The following is a 16,998-nucleotide window of genomic DNA, read 5'->3' as shown; positions in this document are numbered from 1 at the left end:
GATAGAAACCCAAACAGTGATAAAGGAGGAACACGCTGTGCTCATGTCTGACTGCTGAGCATGAAAAAGGAGGCAGGAAAATGAGAAGGCCCACTGCTTGGAGGGGATCCGCAAATTATTCTTCTATCACTTACCGAGTACTGTCAAGTGCTTGATAAAGGCCACGTCCCCATCACCTTCCATCAGACACCTGTGAGAAGAAATATATTAGAAGGGTTTCTGCAGGACAAGACCCTTCTCCTTGGGCTTGAGGGTCTGATCCCACTATCCAGCCCTGGGACAAGGGGAGAGCCTGGTGGAGGCCTCTTTGCCATCGTACAGCAGAGGAAGCACCATGGGGTGTTGATACCACTGATGTCAGAGGGATGAGCTCACAGGAGCTGGAGGTCCTTCTCGGTGTGCTCCAAAGCAGTAAAAAGGCACTAATGATATTTTAGTACGGAGAAGAGTTTTCAAACTTCTGAAATGGAGGATAAAGGCAGAGTATCTCCTGATGGAGAAGAAGTACCCTCAGCTAACTATAAAACTGTAGGATATAACCAGGGGAAAAGAAGGAGCAAGAAAAGAGCCATGTGAGCTATCTGCATAGAGACCACGAGGGGAGGCAGGAGAGAGACCAGTACATTGAACAAGGGACTGCTGCAATAGAAAACAAAGGGTTGGTCACTGAAGAATGGCCCAGACACTAGGGACATGCTTGTCCCCTCAGGTTTGGCCCAGTGAGAAGACACACTGTCCAGATTCAAGGGCTCTGGGAACATGCAAAAGTCCCCAGGAAAGGGGGACTCTTTGATAAAGGACATCCTTATCAATGTCACATGACAGGAGTGTGAACTGGCCTGGCTGGGGAGACCCAGCTGGATCTCTGAGTCACTGTGAGGGGATTAGGCCTCCTGAATACCCCTGTTGCAAGCTGGGCTCTGCGTGGTCCAGGAGGGTTTCCCAGCCTGAGGACATTGAACACTTTGGCTGCCATGAACCAGTAGCCAGTCTCACTCACTTGAGGGCACCCGAGTAGCCAAAGTATGGTTCGTGGGTAGAGCAGGCACACTTGTTGCTCCCTTTTCCTGCACACAGTTGACACAGTTTGGGGAAGGCCGTCCGATCCGCACAGGGGACACAGCTGCCCGCGAAGAAATTGCCCACTGCTGCTCAACACAAAGATGTGGAACAAAGGGCATGAGCCAAACCTGGCCAGAGACAGTCACAGCTCCCAGCCCAGACTCACGTGTGAACAGAGAGCACCCAGAGCAAAACCAGCATACAGGCCCCAGCTGGCCTTATGTGTGGTCCCTCTTCAAGATCAGGGTTTCAAAAAGGACCAGGTTACTCCCTGCCTTCCCCCAGAAATTAGAACTCTGCCTGCCACCAACAAAGGCCTGTCTCAGGTCACTGTCAGCTCCCCTCTCTACCTTGTCAGATTGGAACATTGCAGACAGAGGTCTCCTCTGGAAGCCATGCCCAGGAGATGCCAGGCACACCTGGGCAGGTGCATGCCTGCATAGCCAGCAGATGGCCACCAGAGAGAGCTCCAGCAGAGTGGGAGACACATGATCCACAGAAAGGAAAGCACCCCAGGGAAGGGGACAGTAGGGCCCAGTGACCTTGGACCTGCCTGAACCTTCTGTCAGGCCTGATGCCCTCACCCCCGCTCCTCCAAACATTCTCTGCTGAACCTGGTTAACCTCCCACCTCCACCCCAAGAGTCCTCACACATGATTATGTCTGAGTGACCTCAGGGCAGCCTATGTGGGCACCTACAGAAGGGATGTCTGCCCCAGGGCGCTCACCCTCCTGCCCGCTTACCTTTCTGAAGAGGATCACATGGCCCAGGCAGTTGCGGAAAGAGTAAGCCTATGGGGACAATCCACCCAGCAGACCTGCCAAGGCCTGTGTGGCAAGACTTTTTGCCTCTGAGCTGGTTCAGCTGGAAGCCGCTGCCCTTCTTCACCACGGCCACAGCATAATAGCTGGTTTGTGGATCTGCAGAGACAGTGTGAATGGAAGACCTGCAACCTGGGCCCCAGGGAAACACTGCTCATCACTGCTGGGCTCCTGACTAGGGAAGAGGAAGCCACAAGCCACACTCATGTTGGGCTGGGTGGTAAAGAGGGAGGGGTCAGAATCAGTTTCCTAGGCTTGAGGGGAAAGAAAGGATTACAGAGGGGACATTTGTAATAACTCTCCAGGCAAACACAGGCAAGACCCCACGTGCACCTGTGCCCTGAAGGATTTTTCCTAGCCTGGCCCTGCAGGTTGTCTGCCTACACCCGCCAACCCAAGCCTACCAGGAGACTGGAGCTATGGCACAGAGGCCACACTGCTGACTCCAACTATTTCCCGTCCCCTGACACGGGCAGGGGTAGCGAGGTTACCCTCAGAAGAGTCACAAGGCTGTTGGGACTCTGCATGTGTGCTCCAGTGTGGTTTCTCCTCTGAGTGAGGTACCCGTGGTTCTTGGAGGCTTCTATATACAGCTCTGAACCCTAATGGCTCAGGTCAGGCTGTACCCAGCCTGCTCTGTTTCTCCATGGAGCACATTTCCTGGCCCAGGAGGTCAGTGTCAGCTATACCAGCCCTCAACCAGCCCAAAGGCACAGAGGTCTTGAGCTGTGCCTGTGGTGGCCAGTAGGACCCCTCACTGCCCACTCACTCTTCTGTCACCCTCCTAAACAAGACAAGACTCTACCAGGAGAGAACAAGCATCTCTCAGGGGAGAACAATGGCCACCAACAAACCGTCTCTGGGGTTCCCGGGGAAAACTTACCTGCTTCTGAGCCATAGAACTCTGCCACTACAGGTTTGAGATTGTAGGGAGCCAGGCCTGCCTCATACACCCAGCCTGCATCCAGTGTCATAGCGTCTGCTTCATTTGCCTGAAAGGAAACAGCCCAGACACCAGTGAAGCTCTCCCTTCTAGGAAAGCCCACCTAAGCCCAGGTGAGTGAGGGTGACTGGTGGGGCTTCTTGGATCTGGGGCTTGAAAAACCATCAGCTTGGCCACATCACACACTAACTCAAGCTTCAGTGGGCTCCAGCACTCTGGTGAGGGAACTGGGCCACCATGTTCCTATTTCTCCCACATAGAGGAAAGAATAGATTATTTTTCTTTTCCTTGGTGAGAAGTCTGGCTCTTGGCCCAGAAAACCACATGCGATCTTTTGGGATCAGCTTCAGTTCCAGAGGCTTCAGCTAGCAGGCCTTGTGGGGGAAAGCTGCCCTCCTCTCACCAGCCAAGGTGCACAGCCCATGCACTGCAGGCTCTGAAGGAGGTTGCAGCCAATGACTTGGGTCTGCCTGCCTGGCCATGCTTTTACACATGTTTACATTGAGAATTCTGGTGCTTTGCTCTGGTGACCTCTTTATCTTGGTCCTTCTGCTGAGGCCTTCTCAGCCCTCCTTCTGGGCCAGTGGGGATTTGATGATACTCTTCTCCACTCTGATTCAGTGTTCAGTGGTGTACCTTCCTGTGCTGGGTCCATATAAGTGCAGGACTGTTTCATTCATGGATTCATTGTTTCTCTGGGTTTTAACTTCTTGCTTCGCTCTGCACTAAGTGCTAAATGATCATTACTTCCATTATGGCCCATTGTTCATTTACTCGTCTGCTGAGACTTGTCACAGCTCACCACTGTCCAAGTCAGCTGTGTTTTACACATTAAAAAATAGAAACACTTTAAGTCCCTTCTCAAGGCCACATAGTAAGTAGTGGAGCTGGGATTCAAATCTAGGCAGAAAGGGTTTATTTTTTCCATTATACTGTTACCTGCTGGTTGCTATTGTTATTTTATTTTTCTGCTTCAACTTTAAAATAATAATTCCCTTTAAATATTTTAGGCACCTTTTCACCATATCTATAATTTATTTTCTCTTTGAAAAAAAATTAATGCTAATCAAAGGATATGTTTATTGATTTTAGAGAGAGAGGAAGGAAGAGCGAGAAACATTGATGTGAGATAGAAATATTGATTTGTTGCCGCCCTTGAGTACCCTGACCACAAACGAGGTATGTGCCTTCACGGGGAACCAAACCCACAATCTTTTGGTGTACACGACAATGCTCCAACCAGCTGAGCAGCCCAGTCAGGGCTGTAATTTATTTTCTCTTAAGCAGAGGCACTGTTTTATATATAGACAATAAATTTCTATTGCGTTTTGTCTTCAAATATCTTTAATGAAAATGTTTTTGTTTAGAAGCCCTTGCCTGAACCCTATGAATAGTTATAATTGATGAAATTATAAGGCAGCAGCAATAGCTCCATGATCTGTGTCATGTTATAGGTAGGGAATAAGACAGTAGTATTTCTAAATGAAATGAAATAATATTGTAAGCCAAGCTATATATTTGTCTAGCTGAAACTTTTCTTTTTAATGTTGCCATTGTTTTTATCATTGTTTTATTATAATAAAATACATATCATAAGATTTACCATTTAGCCATTATAAGTGTACATTTTAATGCCATTAAATACATTTACTTTCATTCCACAACTAGACACCAGATATGGAACAACCTTTGAGGCTTTCTTGGCATCACAAGAAAACCTTCAGAGACTCCGTCCATTCACCACACATATTGTAAAATCAAAGTAAATAAGCAAATAAACAAGATCCTTTCCCAGGACAGAGAGGTTGGGTCTTTTTTGGACAAGACACCAGGATCCCAGAGAGGAATCACTGGAGGCTCAGGACCTCAGGAACCAAGGAGCCAACGCCTCATTCAGTGGGTCCACTACAGCAGCAGGGATTCTGAGGGGAACCTGAACCAACAGAGAGGGGCGGGGTATTAAAATCAACCATGACCTCCCAGGTGCAGATAACCAAACCCAGAAGACGGTAAGGCACAATGCATGGGCATCAACAAGAAAATCAGGTTTGGGCCCTTAGGAGATGTAGAGGTTAGAACTGTCAGATGCAGTGGAGAAGGTCTACCTATGAGGTATTTAGTTTTATGTACACAGTGAAGGCTACAATCACAGGCCTGAGCCTGTGGAAAGGAAATTACAGAAATAAAAAGGAAAAAAAAAACTAATTGGTGCTTCTAGACACAAAAATATAACTGTCAAAATCAAAAGTAAATGAATGGGAAACAAGTTGATTAGATATGTTTAAAGTGAAAATTAGTAAACTGAAGATTTTATCTAAAGAATTTATACTGGATGCTGCCAAAAAGAGGTGCAGAGGTTGGAAATTGTTTTTAAAGGATTAAAAAGATAGGGAGGCTACGTTAAGGAAGGCCTAACACGTGTCATCTTGGAATCCTAGAAGTTAAAAGAACAAATGGAGAGACTGAAGAAAAAGCAGTACTTAAAGAGATAATGGTTCAAAATTTTCCAGAACTGATGAAAAACATTACTCCATAGATCCAATAACCCCCAAACAGGATAAGTACCAAGACTTCCACAACTGGAAATATCATAGTGTATCTGTGGAACATTGCCACAGACTAAAAAATGAAACCTCAAAACTATCTAGAGATGATCACTGAAGGAGTGACGGGACAACACAAGACTCCTCAACGGTCACAATGGAGATCAGAAACAGCAGGATATTTTTAAACACTGAAAATGTCAAACTACAATTATGTATTCAGCAATATTATCATTCAAGAACATATAGAGAACTCCTAAAAACTCAACAACAGAAAAGCAAACAACTAATTAAAAAATGGGCAAAGGACTTGAATAAATTTTTATTCAAAGAATTCATATGAATGGCCAATAAGCACATGAAAAGATGCTCAAGATCACTAACATTACAGAAATGATAGCCAGATTTATAACACAAAAAACAAGCAACTGGTCAAGTCTAACACCAAGAGATTTACTCTAAAGGATCGCCAAAAGAACATATTTCAAGAAGAAAACATGTCCAGAAGGGTGATCTGAAATATGAAAAATAATGGTGAATAAATTAAATGGCAAAAATGTAGGTTAATCCAAATATTCTCACTCTCCTTCTTCCCTTCCTCTTTTTGAGGTTTTAGATGTGTGTACACACACATATACATTGACACACAAACACACACACATAAAAATATATTTATATTTAGCCTTGATCAGTGTAGCTCAATTGGTTGGGCATCATCCTGCAAAGTGAAAGGTCATTGGTTTGATTCCTAGTCTGGGCCCATGCTTGGATTGCGGGTTTAGTCCCTGGTCTGGGTGTGTATGAGATATTTCTCTCTCGCATCAATATTTCACTCCCTGTCTTTCTCCCTCCCGTCCCCTCTCTCTAAAAATAAATTAATTAAAATATTTAAATATGTATTTATATTAATATATAGTGTCTGCAAATATATGAAGTAACTACCTTGTGGGCTTAATAAAGATAGATATAAAATATTAAATAGTAATATCTAAACAGGGAAGAGGGAAGTCTGAGCTACTATATTCCAGAATCCTTTCATTGTTTGGCAAGTCTGGTGGGGGTAGGGGGTCAGTTTATTTTACTGTAACACTTTAGTAACCTAAAAATATGTAATAAAAACTTAGGGGAAATAATTAAAGAATAGAAACTATTTAAATTCACCACTAGTGGGGGGGGGCTAAGTAAAATAAAAGGAAAGCAATGCAAATGAACATACCTATACAAACTAAGTTTTTAAAAATCAGAAAAAGAATAATTAGGAATTGGAGGGAAAGTGGGACTAAGAGAAATTAAAAAGTAATATGTCAAAAATAAGTACAAATTTTTAAATAATAACAATAATTACTTATGGTCTAATTTATCATATTAAACAAATGAAATTGTCAGATGGCATTAACAAAATCCAGCAATACATAGGTTCAAAAGATACACCTGAAGCTAAGCTCACAGAAAGTTGAAAATAAAAGAATGGAAAAAGGCATAGGAGGATACTAAACAAAAGAAAGCTGATGTGGTATGTGTGTATCAGCATTTAGTCAAAAAGCACTGCCAGAGACAGAGATTATTTCATAATGATAAAATACCAAACTCACCAAGAATGATATGGATTATTCTCTCTTGCACTGCTAGTGGAAGGTAAATTGAAATAACCATATTGTATTTGCTAAAAATCATATATTTGGCATTGTTTTAAAAGTCTAATACACATCCCATGGATCAACAAGTCTGCCTATATATATATATATATATATACACTCAAAACAAACTTTTAATTCTTATGTCCCAGGAGATTTGTGTAAGAATATTCCTTAAGCTCTGATTAGCATTAACAAAAACTGAAAACGCTCCAAGTGCCTAATGACCAGAAAAGAACAAATAAACTGTGGTATACTAACATAATGGACTATTGTAGAGCTCTGAAAATGAATGAACAATAGCCACATTCAGCAACATGACTTATACTTAACATAATACTGGGGAGAAAAAGCAAGTATCAGAAAATAAAGTAATTTTAAGCTTATAATTTTTCAAGAAGCAAAACTATCAGTCACTCACACATACCTATGTAAGTCTTAAAACTAAAATAAAAGGCAAAAAACTCAGGATTCTGTTTGCTCAGGCAGGGGAAACACACAGGCCCCTCTGAGTAGGCCCAGCGGTTACACTACCCCAAGTGGCGCCATTCCCACAGAATTCAGTGCTGCCACAGAGTAGCCCTACAGACATAAACTATTGGTGATAATGAAGGTTTCAGAACTTGTGATGGGTTTGTGCATAGTATTGTTTTATATTATTAACATATTTAAAAATAAAAACGGCATGCATAGACCAAAGCTGAACTTAGGTCATAGTTCAAGGCTTATAATTAAGCCATGATGGTACCTGAGGTCCAATTTAAAAACAAAAACAAAAACAGAACACAAGAATTGTTTGTACTGAATCGCTGATTCCTTGAGTTAATCAAGCTCCATCTGGCTGAGTCTACTTCTCCCACATTATGGCTCCTTCTGGTTTCCTCCTTGCTCTGCCCTGCCACCCTGGCTTTCCTACAGCAACTCAGACAAGCCCAGCTCTCCCCTGTCTCAGGCCCTTTCCACACACTGTTGTTCAATGCCTGGAGTATTGCACCCTGGCTCTTGGCTTGCCCATGCTCACCCCTGGGGTCTCAGCTTCATTGTTCCTGCACAGGGAGATGTCCCTGACACCCAGTGCTCTGTCAGAGTGTTCCACTTTCCCCCTTCATTGTACATCACAGAATTTGAAATTACATGTCTGCTTGTTTGCGTGTTTTTCTTCTCTCCTGACTAGACTGTAAGCTCATCAAGAGTAAGGACCATGTGTACTTAATCCTTACCTATGGATATGGTTGTTGTTGTTTTTTAATTGATTTAGAGGAGAGAGAAAGAGAAAGAGACATGGATGTGACAGAGAAACATTCATTGGTTGCCTCCTGTATACACCACACTAGGGATCAAACCTACAACCTAGGTATGTGCCCTGACCGGGAATCGAACCCTCAGCTTTGTGGGGCTTGGGACAATTCTCCAACCAACTGAGCCAGCTGGCCAGGGCAGGAACACGTGTGTTCAAATTCACCACTGCAGGCCCAGTGCCCAGCACAGCATCTGACATAGGCTCAAACGGGCAGGAACACGTTGAAGGAGAGAAGAGGATTTTGGAAAACCAGAAAACAAAAGGTTCAGCTGTCACCTGCAACCCTGACACCGTTTTCCTCCTCCCTGTGAGCATCATTCATCTACTTCCCATGATGTAGCAAGAACTTCCAAATTGTGTTATATGATCATTTTGATAGCAAACATTCTTGTTTTTTCCCTGAATTCAGAGAACATAGTGCCTCAAAATGGTCCCCTTTCAGAGCATGTTGGACTTTGCTTTAAGACTCGTTAAAGATGGTCACTCCTATGTCCATTCCTGAAGGGACTTTATTAACAGTGGGGGTTGACTGCCCCACACATCAGCCTCCTATGTGTGAGTACAGATTAAAGAAGCACCAGGAGCGAAGGAAAGTATGGATTATCCTCCACTCTCCTTTAGGCAGCAGTGACTTACTGCGATGGCCTTGATGCAGTCAGTGTGGGAGGTTTTCTTCACACAGCTGACAAGAGGACCAGTTTCAGGTTGGAGTTTCTGCATACTGTCACGGAATTCGGAGCACTTAGTGGCCTCATGAGTGGAGATGGTGCACCATTTCACAGTTTCCCTGGGGACAGCCAGACACAGCCCTAGGATAGAAAGGCCAGAGGTCCTTGTTACAGTGGGAGAGATGACAGCACCCTCTGAAGGGACTTGAAAGTACATCCCCCTGTCCTGTCCTCCCCCCCTCCTGTCCGTGAACAACGAAGGGTACAGATTCCACTGCCTTCTGAGGTGGGGACAAGAGAAGGGGAGGCAGTCTCCCACTTGTAACTCATTGCTGGCCAGAGAGATGTTGGCTTGACTCTCTGTTCCCAATGGGAGATCACAATCTGCTCCTCTGGGTTCTCCATGCCTCTTCCCCTCACTCACAGGACTGCAATTCCACATAAGCCTTAGCCATGTGATGGCATTTTCAGCTACTTTAAGGCACTGGCTGAATGCCACAACTCAGGAAGCCAACAAGGTAGGAATTTTTAAAAGAAGAGGGACCTGTGCTTGAAGTGATGTTTTACCCAGTGTCACCCAGCCTATTATTAGTGGCTGAGACTGACTTCCAGACTGTGGCCTCTGCCCAGGGAACCAAAGAAGGTAACGTTCTCAGTCAATTACATCTGATTAGGCAGTAGAGGTAAATGATTGATGACATCATGAATTTGCCTGTGACACTTGTCCGTTGTTCTCTGTCCCAAGAATAACTAGAAATTCCACATATTCTCAGTAGTCCTCTCTGTTTCCAGTTCCCCTCAATTTTCACCAGTCTTTTTGGCTGCAATCAGGAGGAGATAAAGACAAGCATATCTGTATCTACTAAAACTCATGTGGTTGCAGATGTGTAGTCTCCATCATGTGAGCTTTGGCACTGTCCCCAAAGCCCCCTGTTATCACCACTCTCCATAGATCAACTAACTCAGGGAAGCTGCTGAATATCCACAAAACAACAGGCAGCAGTGGGGGAGGGTATAGTTCTCTGGAATGCATTAAGAGGGACCACAGGGACCTTACTGCCCCAACTGACCTTTACCCCAGCTCTGTCCTGGGAGATCCAGGAAGTACAAGGAATCAGGGCAGACCCTCCCCAAACCACTCCTTTCAGGGTTCCCATGGGCAGCAACTTGTCTTCAGTCATGTACTTACCTTGCATAGCCCTATGAGGTCCTTGTAGGGTAGAGGATGGGGAAGGGGTGAGGCAAAGGCAAATAATGGGGGACCAACTCTCCAGGTTAAACATTTCAAGGGAGACAAATGACCAAACATGGAAGTCTCTAAAGGTGTGACAGATGCACCATAAGTGACAAGCAAAAGTTAGAGGACAAAGGGGCCCCAATAATCTCAGGAGGTGATAAGAGTTGGAGAGGCCATCCAGTGACAGGCCCCAGTGCAGGGATGTGTGCAGCAAATTCCACTGGTGCCTGGATCCGTGGCCTCAATTATCCTTACCTACCCTCCCAAGCTGGGCTGTACTACCCAGGAAGTCTGGACCCAAGAAGTCTGGCTTTAAATCCCATGCTCCAACACCCCCTGGACAGCCGCACATCATTGGCAGGACATTATCAGTGCCAATGACTCAAAGGAGACATAAGACTATCAACGAGGAGGAGATCAATCTGGAGGCCTTGAATGCCACCCTAAACTGTTGTAACTTGACTGAGGAGGCCCCAGCGAAGGAATTTGATAAATCATAACGGGAGTGCTCTAATTTGTTGTATTCCACTATTGCAAGATTGGACAAGGAGGAGGAGCAAGAGGCAAGAAAAGCGTGAAAAAGTAACAGGCACAAGCAAGTGCCAGCAGTTGCGCGCCGGCGCAGAGCTGTCCCCAGGCAATAATACCAAAGCAGGTGCAGAAGTGCGGCAGGGAAAGAGCTGAGGAAAGGCTCCTGCGCTTCCAGCCAGAGCACGGAGCCCAGGGGGTGGTGTGCCGAGATCCGGAGTGTAAGGGGCCTTCCCCTCGCCCGCACTTACCCAAGACTGAGCAGGTCAGCAGGGAGGAGATGATGAGCCTCATCCTCAGGGTCGGTGGCAGCGCCGCGCAGCAGGCACAAACTAACCGGCTTCTGCGCGGACTCACAGCGCCCGCTCCCCTTTATCCCTGGCGGGGCAGACCAAGCACAACCTTTGACTTCCTGTGTTTGCACAGCCCGCTTGCCCAATCGCCCCTCAGCTCTCCCCCTTCATTCCTCGCCCCCGCCTATCACCTCATTTCCTGAGCTCTGGGCCAGACTGTGGATGGAATCCAGCACAAAAAATGCTGATTGGAAGGAAGTTAAAGAAAAATCGGTCCCTTGTTAAAATGTGTTTGCTCTGTGCCAGGAACGGAACTGCAGCTGTTAGGGGCCCTGAGGAGGGGGTCGGGGGAACACTGCTGCCGAGTCCCTTTTTGGCAGAGCTGGACTTGCACCAGTCCTATGTGCTCATACCACACAGGTGGAGAAGGGAACTGTCCCACATCCAGACTAGAACCAAAGAGTGACAGGCAAAGACCCTCCTGGGGAGAGGATGTCAAAGAAGAATAAAGCTGGCCTCAAGTCAGAGACACTAAGCTCATCACCCTTTGCTTGTCCCCAGGCGTTGGTCCCCTGCTCTTGGGGTCCTAATGGCCTGCCCAACTGAGGAGCTGCTCTCTCCCGTGTGCCCTGCTGAGTTTAGACTCCTGGACTGGAAATCTTCCTTCCCTTCATGCAGTCTGCTGGACATGTTGGCGTAGGGACAGAGTCACAGAAGGGACCAATTCTCTCCCACAAGAAGGTGCCCAGAAATGTGGTCGGGGCTCTGTGAGACTCAAAACAAACCATTCTCTTTCAGAGCACAAAGGAAGAGGCCCAGGGGAGGTTGTGGCCTGATCTCAATGCCCTGGGTCATCCAGGAAAGTGGTCTCCAAACAGTTTTGATTGCACATCCTTATCAGGAGAAAATAGTGAAGTTTTATATTCTACATATGACTTTTTAAACTGATATATTTAAACTAACATGTAAACTTTTTAAATTCATAAACACTAACTTATCCTTTTATAAATTTCTATTCCTTTCATGTTGGAAGGCACTGAGGGGTGGGGATCTGGCTTCATGTAGGGACCTTGAAGATGGAGAGAAAGTCAGGGTCAGAGCTGGCTGGGAGTGCGCTTTGCAGAGCAGGCATGTCCACGTTCAACTGATGCCTTCCTTAGGCCCTACAGTGAACTTGCAGAGTCTGCCCCGAAGTAGGAAGGAGAGTTGCTGAATGTTGAGCTAATCCACAAGCTCAGGGAAGCTTGGTAGAGGCCATGCAAAGTTAGTGGACCATGATTCTCCTCCCTGGGCCCCTGTTGCACTCACACGGGGAGACTTTCCTGAGGCAAGCACCTCCAGTGACAGGCCCAAATCCTAGCCTGAGCCCCTCAAAGAGAGCATCATTGGGCCAGGCTGAGCCTTCTCTAGGCCAGCCAACCCTATGCCCTGCCTCAGTGGAGCCCTCTGAGTCCAAGCCCATAGCAGAGGACAAAGTACAGAGCCCATGGCATCTGGAGGAAGGTAAGATGAGACATGGGCAGAAGGAGTCCCATATCACCTGTTCACATGGGCAGGGACCCAGGGCTCTAGTTCTAGCTCAGGGGAAGGACAGGAACAACCCCCGTGTCTCTCATTCCTTGGAGGCAGGGGTGAGGCTGGCTGTGAGGTGCACATGTGTATATTGCCCTGGTTGTATGGCTGTGCCCATGTCCATAATGAGCATGGGGATGTGTGGAGGTAAAGGTTAATAATGACAGTGTTTCATGTCCTTGGTGGCCTGTGACACTCTCCCTTAATTTTACACCAGAGACATTCTGGAGTGAGGAAACTCATTGTCCCTCTTTTACCACTTAATGATGGCTAACACTTAGGGCTTTACTGGATGCCAACCCTCTGTGGTTGGTGCATTAGAATCCCATTTCACAGATGAGACTGGGAAACTGAGGTTCTAAGAGGTTAGTAAACTTGTCCAAAGTCAGCTGGTGAGTCAGATGCAAAATCAGGCAGTCTGGTTCCAGAGTGTATATACCCACTCATCAGGGACACTCTCTCTTCTGGTAAATGGACACACAGAGGCCCTGGAGCTCATATGAGAAAGAGATAAACAGGGTACTCCCAGCCCCGCCATTTCTCCACAGACATGCAGCCCTGGTCCATCTAGTACCCCGACTGCAGAACCTCAGGTTTGCACTGGCTTATGTTCAGATGGAATGAAAGTATCGTGTTTTGAGCCTGCCATGTGCCAAGCCTTGTTCTGGGGCAAGATCTTGTGATCTTGACCAACCACCTTAAGAGATGGAATCAGTCCCCCATTGTTTAAATGTGAACACTACAGTAAAATGACAGCCCCTCATTCAGAGAGCTCTGGAACTTGAACTCAAATCTCCCAAGTTTACCAGCTTTCTGCAGACCACAGCTGCCTGCCTTCTTGATATTGATCTTCTCTTTATTTATCCAGAAGAGGAGGGGATAAAGGGAGGAAGGAAGGGAAGAAAGGAGGAAAGAGAGATGGAAAATGAATATGAGAGATTTTCCAGTAACAGAACAATCCAAGTCATGAGCCAAATCTTCCATCATAAACAGTAAAGTTCTTATGTTTCAACAAGATTGACCCTCCTGTAGAAAGAGCTGAACATGGGTATAAGACGAGCAGAGAGGTTGAGTAGCTGACCTAAAGAGGATGGGCAGAAAGGCGTTAGTTCTGGGAACCAATATTTGTTATTTCCAAATGTTGCCTCATTTACAAAGAAACAGAGCAAACAAAGAGCCTCTGTCTGCTTAAACCAGTCCCTCCCCCACCTCCCACTCATTGCACTCTGCCCACAAACAAGCCCTTCTCCACCAGAGTGAAAGACCTTAGCGGGTTTCACAGACTGCTGTAATCATGGACCTGTTATCCCCCAGACCTGCGGCTCAGGGAGAGTGTGGTGAGACAGGTGGGAACGAAGGGCGAAGTCCGGTTAGAAAAATGTTGGACAATCTGAAATGCCATACACCACTGCCTCTCTCTCTCTCTCTCTCTGTCTTACCGCTCACCTCGACAATGATTCTCAAGTTTTCCATTCTTTTCCCAAGGGATCCATAAAAATATCCTTTTCATGAAGAATTGTCCAGGGGCAGAAATCTTCACAACAAAATCTACTAAACATTTAAAAAGAATTAGAGTCTTACACTCACCTATCCAGAGAGCAGAAAAAGATGGATTACTCCCTGACTAATTTTTTTAAGGCCAGTAAGTATAGTTTGAAAGCAAAAACCATCAAGGATACTATGACAAAGATTTAAAAATTACCTTTCGTTAACATAGATGCAAAAATCCTAAGCAAAATTTTAACAAATTGAATCCAGCAGTATCTAAAAAGGATACTAAGTTACCGACTTGGGTTTGTTTATTCTGGGAATGCAAGTTATTTGAAAATCAGTCACTGTAATTGATCACATTAACAGAATAAAGGAGAAAAATATATGACCATATCATCTGTACAGGAACAGCATTTAGTAAAATTCAACAACCTTTCATTTTAAAACCTCTTAGCAAACTTGTCTTAGAAAACTTGCTTAATCTGACAAAGTATGCATGTGTGTGTGTATAATATATATAATACACACACAACAGAATATATATTATAATATATAATATATGTAATATATATATACACACATATATGAAAGAAATGTTTTTTACACAAACAAAATTATATGCAGTGGTGGAATGGTGGACAAAAGCTTTCCCTTCAAAATCATGAAAAATATCAGAAGGTCTACTATTATCTCTAGTCAACATTTTTACTTGCAGTCTTTGCTATTATAGGCAGGTAAGAAAAACGTGTAATATGTAAAGGGATTGAAAAGGAAAAAATAAACTGTCATTTTCTTAGATGATATATGATTGTACATGTGTAAAATTCTAAGAAATGATTAAGTATTAGAAAGATAAATATCAGGCAATATTAGGCTGGATACAAGTTAAATATACAAAAATCTATTGTATTTCTATATACAAAATGAAAAAGACTATGAAAATGCTATTTAAAGTAGTATAAAATAACAAATGCCTAGGAATTAGTTTATCAAGATGTCTAAAATTTGCATATATCAAACTATAAAATATTACTGAGAAAAATTAAAGAAACTTTAAGTTACACCCCCAAATTAAAGGAACTTTAAGTTATACACAAAACAGAGTGGAGACCCAATATTGTATAGATGTCAGTTCTCTCAAAATAAATGTATAGATGCAATGAACTCCCAAACTCCCAATGAATGTTTTATATTTTTTGTTGTGATTGACAATGTAGTTCTAAAGTTTATATGGAATTAAAAAATCCCTAAAATAGATATTTGGTTGCTTATGTAAGTTGTAGCATAGCAAGGTAAGAATAGAATGCATTTAATTTTTCATACCTTGTCTGCCCAAGTCTGAGCACCAAGATCTATAACCAACTCAGGTGTTAATTATCAATAGTATTACCTAAATACTCTCTATAACTTGATACTGAATTAGTGGTATGGAAAGAAAATTATATACAGTCTACTAAATACTTAAGGATTTGTAGACATATGTCCACCACAGTTGATATCTAGTCTAGTTCTCATGTTTATTCCACTTCCTCCATGTTAAGAAGTAAATTAAACTCTTGACTAGCTATGGTTTAAGATCTTTTTCAGATTCTTGTCATCTTCCTCCTTTTTCTTATACGTGTATATGAAAAAAGTTACATATATATATAAAAGTAGAGAAAATAATGTAATCAACATTCATTCACACCTTACCCAGCTTCAACAATTGTCAATATTTTGTCAATCTTACTTCATCTATTCTTCTACTTCCTCTTTTTTCTGGAATAACAAATATATTATTTCACCCCTTACTACCATTCATCTCCAGAACTCTTTTCCTCTTGCATAACTGAAACTCTAGACACAATAAACAATAACTGCTCATTTCCCCTGCTCCCAGCCCCTAGCAACTACACTTTCTGTCTGTATGATTTTGTGCTGTGGTCCGGCTGCAGCTGGATCCAGGGGTTCCTGAAAGGTGGGTAAGGCGTCGGCAATGGGAGACAGACGACAACACACCTCAGAGGACGGTGATGCTCTGTTCCGTTTATTGCAAGTACAAGCAGGTTTTATACTTTCATTTTTGGTAGTGATTAACATTTGCAACTAGGTGAAGAAGAAAAAAATTAATACAAAGGTAACCAGGAAAAGTACGAAAGTTTCCATGGATTTAATTATATTAAACAAATATTGTTTTGACCAGGAGAGCCATAAATCAGACAATTGGAAATAGCTGTACATACAGAGTTTGAATATCTTATTGTTTATTAAAGTTCTTAGAATTTGTCATCTGACTCCCTGGTAACTGTTTCTACATGCTTAGTTTGTAATAGTTAACCAGCTTTTCTTATTTTTTTTTTTGCCTGTCTAACTCTACTTGATATATATTCCTATTCAAGGTAAAGGCGGGGCTGTTACTCCAACAACTTTTAGACATTGAGGGGCTATTTTATTAGAGGGGATTTTGTTCTCTGGTCAAGAAATTATTTTGTACAACTTCATTGGAATTATGCGAATCAATAAACCTGAAATACAGATGTCTAACAATTCCACCACCTTTTGATTACCAAAACAAACGTAAGGAGAGATAAACAGGAAATCCAGCTACAATAAACCCTTTTTGTTCCTTAATTAATAAACACCAGGAAGGTCTGCTTCAAGCTAGTCTTTCCATGAAATTTAGACTATTATGAGGCACTTGGACTCCATCCTCATTGACCATTCTAATGCCATCCTCATTATATGCTCCTGTATAAGGCAATGGGGGATCTGGAACCCTCTGGATACTATTAGCTCCTTTTGGGGGATACCATAATTTGCCATTAATCCGATATGCTACCCAGGGGTATCCCTGGGCTGTGAGTAGGTGTCTATATAATTTTTTCTTGTTTTCTAGACTCTTTGTATCTCTGGGTAAGGAACAGGC

The 16,998-nt window shown here is 43.7% G+C and overlaps 1 protein-coding gene across 1 annotated transcript in view; it reads right to left on the bottom strand.

Moving 5' to 3' along the window:
• The window catches only part of LOC114501492 (serotransferrin-like), a 47,481-nt gene extending 36,351 nt beyond the window's left edge, over nucleotides 1–11,130 (bottom strand). Inside the window, 6 exon segments of the mRNA XM_036030671.1 lie at nucleotides 135–190; nucleotides 1,001–1,148; nucleotides 1,807–1,983; nucleotides 2,768–2,876; nucleotides 8,941–9,113; nucleotides 10,989–11,130. Of these exon segments, the coding sequence (XP_035886564.1) occupies nucleotides 135–190; nucleotides 1,001–1,148; nucleotides 1,807–1,983; nucleotides 2,768–2,876; nucleotides 8,941–9,113; nucleotides 10,989–11,031 (706 nt within the window). The 5' untranslated portion in view covers nucleotides 11,032–11,130.
• Nucleotides 11,131–16,998: the final 5,868 nt, after the last annotated feature.

The sequence above is a fragment of the Phyllostomus discolor genome, chromosome 7, assembly GCF_004126475.2.
Source record: "Phyllostomus discolor isolate MPI-MPIP mPhyDis1 chromosome 7, mPhyDis1.pri.v3, whole genome shotgun sequence".
Classification (NCBI taxonomy): domain Eukaryota; kingdom Metazoa; phylum Chordata; class Mammalia; order Chiroptera; family Phyllostomidae; genus Phyllostomus; species Phyllostomus discolor.
Note: the sequence above shows the minus strand (reverse complement) of the source record. Positions and strands in the feature narration are given on the sequence as shown.